Source organism: Cannabis sativa, chromosome 1 (genome assembly GCF_029168945.1).
Source record: "Cannabis sativa cultivar Pink pepper isolate KNU-18-1 chromosome 1, ASM2916894v1, whole genome shotgun sequence".
NCBI lineage: Eukaryota > Viridiplantae > Streptophyta > Magnoliopsida > Rosales > Cannabaceae > Cannabis > Cannabis sativa.
In genome coordinates this window covers 64564741-64572106 of record NC_083601.1, presented here as the reverse complement: position 1 = coordinate 64572106, position 7366 = coordinate 64564741, and the positions used below count along the sequence as shown (strand labels likewise).

General features: G+C 37.1%; 1 protein-coding gene across 1 annotated transcript; it reads left to right on the top strand.

Annotated features, from left to right (window-relative positions):
- The first annotated feature begins 260 nt into the window (after positions 1 to 260).
- On the top strand, positions 261 to 5804 carry LOC115702158 (protein tesmin/TSO1-like CXC 5). The gene is made up of 8 exons (XM_030629615.2): positions 261 to 1007; positions 1964 to 2068; positions 2409 to 2586; positions 3143 to 3508; positions 3867 to 3967; positions 4046 to 4140; positions 4506 to 4919; positions 5172 to 5804. The coding sequence occupies exons 1-8, from the start codon at positions 700 to 702 to the stop codon at positions 5438 to 5440; spliced, it is 1836 nt and encodes a 611-aa protein (XP_030485475.2). The 5' UTR covers positions 261 to 699; the 3' UTR covers positions 5441 to 5804.
- Positions 5805 to 7366: the final 1562 nt, after the last annotated feature.

Sequence of the window (7366 nt, the reverse complement as noted above, 5' to 3'; positions counted from 1 at the left end):
CGTGGCAAAACATATATGGAGGAACAGCCTCTCCCATGGGGAAGAGACTACTTGATAACCCCTCTATTCGAGATTTCCCATTCACGCCACTCTAGTGGAAAATTCATTGTTTATCGTTCCTAATCGACGGTCAATCACTCACTAATCTCACTTCTATGAATTTGGACCGTGAGATGACTTTAATCAATATTCGCCGTTGGATTGGGCCCAGCATGCGGATCTGACCGTCCATTATTTACAAAATTGAATTTCAAAAGCTCGGGAGAGAGAGGGAGGAGAGACGAAGAACAAACAAAAGGGCCTTTGGTCATCTCTTCCCTTTCTTCTTCTCTTTCTCCTCCATTCCTCTATCGTTCGAAACTTTCTCTCTCTCTACAATCTCAGCTTCACTCACACACTATCCCTGTGAGTGTTTCTCTCTCTAGGTTTTACTCTGTTTTTTGTTCTGTATTAAGAAACTTACTTCTTGGATTTCGGCCATTCTTTGACGAGCCTTCAACTGTGAAATCGCGTGGTTTCGGCAAATTTGAATCATATTTGGGCATTTGGATCTGAAACCATATCTATTTAAGCTGATTTCTGGAATTTCAGTGATTATTTTGGGAGCAATCAGTGGATTGAATATTTCTTAGTATTTAATATTTTGAAATAAAATTCGAATTTGGAGATTTTATTTTTTAAAATTCGAATTTGAATTTTATGGGGGAAGGTGAGGAAGGCGATTTGCCACCAAAGAAAATACAATCGGATGGTGCGGGAGGGAGCAGTATAGCGTTATCTGATGCTCCGACGAAGAAACTGGCGAGGCAACTCGATTTCACGGGTTATGGTGGGGCCCCGGGTAGTGTGGTTTTACCGGAGCATCATCAGTCGCAACTGGTATTGCCACCGCAGCCAGTGACGGTGACGCAGCCACTGCCGCAGCCAGTGGTGCAGAGTCAGCCGCAGCCGCCGGTAGTGACTGGGCCAGTGATGCCTCAACCATCGGTTCCTTCAGCGAGGATAGTGTAAGTATTCTTGTTTAAGCTAATTATACTCTTAATTAGCTCAAGTGTGGTTTCTGGTGACGTGATTTCTTCGAGGAAAGACTATAAAAGTTGAAAACTTCAAATTTAAATTGATTTTTTTTTTCGGCCTAAATTTGTGGTCGAGTTGACAGTATTTGTTTATGGACTTTCAAATGTATGTGCTTGTATTATGGGAGGGTTTTCTTGAAAAAGTTCTAACATTGAAGTTTTGATCTTAAATAGTGAAGGTATTATATCCGTGGAATTTCATGCTGGGTTTTGTCCATCTATTCCTGAAGTTAAAATTTGGTTATTTTGTGCTTTAGGCTCTAGTACATCAATGGCCGTTATTTTATTTCTATACTGTGGTGGTATGGAAGATTTGAAAATCTTCTGTCTTCATATGTCTTTTTTGTTATTTTTTTTAAAAAAGGAATTTTTGTTGGTATATTGAAGTAGTTGATATCTGTTTTAACAGTTCGTGAACAAGTGTTCCAAGCCAAGGACAGCGTAAACATGTATGTGCTTTCCAAAGTTTTTGGCTTGTCAAGGATGTTTGAGGAAGCTATTAACTGTATTCTATTTCCATTCATATTTTTACATTAGTGGCTAGTGAATGTGAGCTCATACTAATTTACTAAACAAAATAGTTTCCCTTAGGGCTCATAGTTCAGAGAAGAATCATAACTAAAACCGAAGCATACAGCATATGCCGGGGTCCTTGCTATTCCTTCTACCTTGTTTTGGTGTCAGTTCCACTGCAGTTATTTGTGTGGATCTCTGTCTTGTGTCTTCGACGCATTTACTAAATAAATGTTTGTAAAAGCTGAAAACTTTTGGCTTGTGAACTGGCAGATGTCCAGATAAAGATATGGAACTATGTGAAAGTCTTAATATAAAAGCTTTGTTACATTATATGAATCAAATTTCTTATGAATGTTAATTTCTTTCTTCAGAAAGCCAGATTCCCCGAAATCGAGATCAAGACCCAATGAAGTGAAAGACGGTACACCTAAGAAGCAAAAACAGTGCAATTGTAGACACTCACGGTGCTTGAAGTTGTAAGTGCAAAAGTCTCAACATTAATCATGATTCATGAATATAATTTTGATAAGAAAGTTGGTAATGCATTTTAAATACATGAGGCTGACTCATCTGCAATTTATTGAGTACCTCTTAACACTTGCACAAATAAAATAAAGTAAAATTATGAGTTACTCTTATATGGAAGGCCATAATTGCTATATAAAATCTTTAATATTGAGATCCACTTGGCAATTAAGATCTTTAACACTTGCACAAATAAAATAAAGTAAAATTATGAGTTACTCTTATATGGAAGGCCATAATTGCTATATAAGATCTTTAATATTGAGCTCCACTTGGCAATTAAACAATCAGGTATTGCGAGTGTTTTGCATCTGGAATATACTGTGATGGTTGCAATTGTGTAAATTGCTATAATAATGTTGAAAATGAAGCTGCAAGACGAGAAGCAGTGGAAGCTACTTTAGAGCGTAACCCGAATGCATTCCGGCCAAAAATTGCCAGCAGCCCACATGGTGTGAGGGACAATAGGGTATGTAGTTCTTGGCTACTTGAACAGCTTCTGTGTAATTTGCATCTTTAATTCTTACTAGGTATGGTTTTGCCAATGCCTTGTGTTAAATGTACATAATTAGGATTCAACTACGACAACAAAAATAAAAATAATTTTTCCTTTACAATTCGTTGTATTACTAGCATGAAGAACGAGCTCTGCTCAAATTGTTTCTTATCCTCTGTTTCTTATAGCATCTTTCTTATCTTTTTTGAGGGATTCAAGGTCAAGGTAAAATCTGTTACTGTTCGTAAAGGATAGCAACAGAAGGGTTTTGTGTTCTGTCACAACGGAAGTTTCAGGAATTTTTTAACACACGAGTTTATTTCCAACTTGCTAGAGATTTTTCTTTGGCCCTTTTTAAAGTCCCCTTTCCTTGATTCATTAACTTAATTAATTTTGTTATATCAAATGAAACAGTACCTTAATGAAGCAGATTCTCTTGTTTCTTCTGTACTACTAATTCTTCTTGCAGTTCTGCCAATATTTTTGCATTGGATGTTGTTGAAAATGATATGGGTGTTTTATAATGTAGGAGGATGCTGGGGAGATTATGATTCTGGGAAAGCACAATAAAGGATGTCATTGTAAGAAATCAGGATGCCTCAAGAAATACTGTGAATGTTTCCAAGCAAACATTCTCTGCTCTGAAAATTGTAAATGTATGGACTGTAAAAATTTTGAAGGAAGTGAAGAGAGACAAGCACTATTTCACGGAGACCATGGCAGCAACATGGCTTATATTCAACAGGCAGCTAATGCTGCCATAACCGGAGCCATTGGATCCTCTGGCTATACATCCCCTCCAGTATCCAAAAAAAGAAAAGGTCAAGAACTTTTCTTTGGCCCAACAGTCACACCGAAGGATACATCTGTTAACAGGATTGGGCAATTTCAACAGGTAAACTTAAACTGGTACTTTCATGATTATACAATGAGCTGCGTGGTTGTTATTCAATGAAGCAATTTTTGTTTGTTTCGTTGTTGCAATCACTGGTTACTTCTTTTTGTACATGGATGGAGGAAAAAGGCCTCATTTGTAGTTAGGGAAGAGAATAACTGAATGGTTTTTCTACTATAATCTATGTAATTGTGCCTTGTGGGTGGCTACAGCTTTTCAGATTACAGGTTAAGAAATCCCATTTTGTCTTTGTCTTGCTTTGTAGTAGTGGCTTTATATATTAATATATGGACACCCTCAATCCAATTTAAGCTTAAATCCAGGACAGGCATTAATAGCATATTTTAATGATATTCAGGTAAATCATCATAGAGCACCTGTACCCCCTTCCTTGCCTTCAGTTCCTGCTGCTCGACTTGGTAGTGCCACAGGGGTGGGCCCTTCCAAATTTACATACAGGTTGAAATTCTTGTTTAATGAACATGTTGCTAATATGCTTTCTTTGATCAGGACTAATTTGTGTGCACTTTGTTGAAGGTCTCTATTAGCAGACATCATCCAACCCCAGGACTTAAAAGAGCTTTGCTCAGTCTTGGTTGTCGTATCTGGAGAAGCTGCCAAAACACTTGCAGGTGCGAATGGGTTTGTGTATACAATAAGTAAATCAGTGTAAAATATCAGTGGCTCTTTTAATGTGATTATCCATTGTCTATGCTGTAATCTGAATTGCTTCATATACTTAATTTTCTTTGAATATCCCTTGCAATGGATTTACTTCTTTCCGTATGTATGGTATTGGGCATTGGCTATCATCTTTGTTCAACCATTTTGCGGTGACATGTTTTATGATTGTCGCCTCAGATGAGATATATACCCATAATATAGTATAAAATTTCAAATAAAAAGCCTAATCAACAATGTTTAGTATTATCTCTTTCCTGTTGTCCATTAAAGGAGATAACAATTTTATGTTAATTGTTTGTGTTAATTTTTCCAGAACAAAGAAGTGCAACAGAGAAGCGTACCGAAGATCAGTCAGAAACTTCCCTTGCTTCAACGACTCAAGACAGGTTGCAGAATCAGAAGGAATCTGATCTTGAGAAATCTGTTGATGATTGCTCTAGTGCAAATCAGGCTGATAAAACTGGAGCTGACGACTCTAGTTCAGATGGTGCTGATTTGCCAAAAGGGAGGCCAATGTCTCCGGACACTTTGGCACTGATGTGTGATGAACAAGATACAATGTTTATGGCACCAGCTTCCCCCAGTGGGACAGGTCATGGATGCAACATTTCTTCTCAGTTGCCCTATGAACAAGGCATGCCCGAGCTTTATGCAGAGCAAGAAAGACTTGTTTTGTCGAGGTTTCGTGATTGCCTTAAAATGGTAATTGCTTTAGGAGAAATAAAAGGCAAGTACTTTCAAAATTTTAGGAATCATTCTGTTGGTGCTTTCTTTATCCCTAATATACTCTGGTGATACTATTCTGGTTCTATACTCTGGCATGTCATCAATTTTCGTTTTTTTGACACATTTGTTTCTTGGTTTTTTGACCCCGCGTTTCCATTACTTGGATCAGCAATCTGAAAATTGCTTGTCCTGCTAGTTCTTTAGTAAGTACTAATGCATGGAGTCAATAACATTATTTTGTTTCACATTGCAGAGACAAAGTATTCATCACTGGCCCAGAGTGAACCAGAGTCTCATAAAGACACTTTAACCAATATTGGCATTACAAATCACAAAACAGAAATAAGCTACCACTCGGGACCTGCTAAAAATGGTGTTTTGAAAACCATTGTTCCACCTACTGCCAAAACAACACAAACGATTTCAACGGCAGTTGCAGCTGTTAGTAATGAACTTCCTAAGATTCCACAATTTCCAGAAAACGGGGGGATAGCAAACCCGAAAATTGAGAAAGAGATGTAAAAAAGTTTAGAGCAGAAGATTTGGCCCTAGGTATGTTGCTGCATTTATGTTGTGAATTTATGAATGCTTTTCTTTCATGACCAGATGCAGTGGCAAGAGATTATTGATCCCCATTATTAGAAATATCTATTCTTTTTTCTTCATACTCCATTAATATAATCCCTAAATTAGTTTCTCAACTGTCAACCATAGTTGGAGCACGAATTATTGTAAAATGCAGAGCCTATGTTACTGCGTTTATGTTGTGATCCATGAATGTATTTCTTTCATGACCAGATGCAGTGACAAGAGATTATTAGAAATATCTATTCTTTTTTCTTCTTACTCACATTAATATAATAATCTTAAATTAGTTTCTCGACTATATCAACCATAGTTCGACCAATAATTATTGTAAAATGCAGAGCCTTGTAATTGCATAAAATCTCGTTTAGTTTTATTAACACGCTATTTACTGTCCTTATATATAACCATTACATGCTTGGAATTATTTTTAATTATTATTATTATTATTGTTTAAGTTCATCATTTCAATTGTCCAGAGAAACAATGAGCAATATTTCGAACATAATAAAAAGCAAAACCACGATTTTCTTCCAAGGGTACTTTGTGTTTGTTTTAGAATTTATAAATCGGAAATTATACTATGTGAGAGCTTATTTTTTTATTTTTTTTTTAAGGAACAATAAGTTCATAGATTAATAGAATGATAGATGGGAATCATAGGGTAATTTCTCTTCCCTTAACACAAACCAGTCAATTGGCTAGAAACTCTAGCACTCTTAGCTAGTCCATTCGCAACAAAATTAAAACAGTGTTTAATGAAAAAGAAACTACAATTAGGAATACGATCCACTACATTTAACATAGACAGCGATAAACTTAAGCAACTCCAAACAGGGGGAGCAACCTTAGAAGAAAAAGCATTGACCACCAACTGGCAATCAGAAAGAATATGAATGTTGCTCCACCTGTTAGCAAACGCTCGATTTAGGGAAAGGGCCAAAAGTTCTGCTTCAATAGCCGACTGAGCTTCCACTCTATCTGTAAAGTGTTGAGTTGGAGCAATTGATAGTTATCACAGCGATACCATCAACACCAGTTTTCTAGGAAGCATCCGTAAAGATAACATAATTTGTCGTATCACTTGGAACGGAACACCTTATGCCACTATCTCTCCCCAGCCCCGCAGAAGGAGTTAACTCACGGTTATAATTGTACCTCGACAACTCAAAGAGTCGTGTATCCTAAGAATAAGTTGGTCCACCTTGGCTAAAATCATGTTGCACTTACTCTGTTTCTCATATACCAGATCTTACTGAAGACACATCCTATGAAGGTCATGAAGTCTTCCCGATTAGAACCAGGAAAACTCACCACCATACTTTCAAAAAAAGTTATCGTATCCCCAGGAATCAAATCAACCCAAACAGGGAAGGGGCTTCCAAACCACACTGCCTTAGTAAGTTGGCAATCTTTGAAAATATGCAGGGGAGTCTCCATCTCACCATTACACAAAATACAATATCTTGAACACCCAAAATCCCTTTCCACAAAGCAGAGTCACAATTTTTTGGTTATCCCAGAAGTTTTCAAAATAACAATACTTACTTAGCAAATAACTTACCCACGGTTTCCGCAAGACTCCAAGCCAATTTAGACAACAATGCACGATTTATATCTTCAAACCTCCAAAAACCCAAACCACCACAACACTTAGGTTGACACATTGACTCCCATGACTTCAGAGCCATGTATTTATCATTCTCCTTACTCCCAAGCCACCAAAACTTCCTAAGTATGGCATCAAGTTCCCTACAAGTAGTGAGTGGAACCTTATTTGTGGACATTGCATACATTGGAATTGAGCTGGCAACAACCTTGATCTGTGGGAGATTATTTATTACAAAAAAATGTATACTTTAA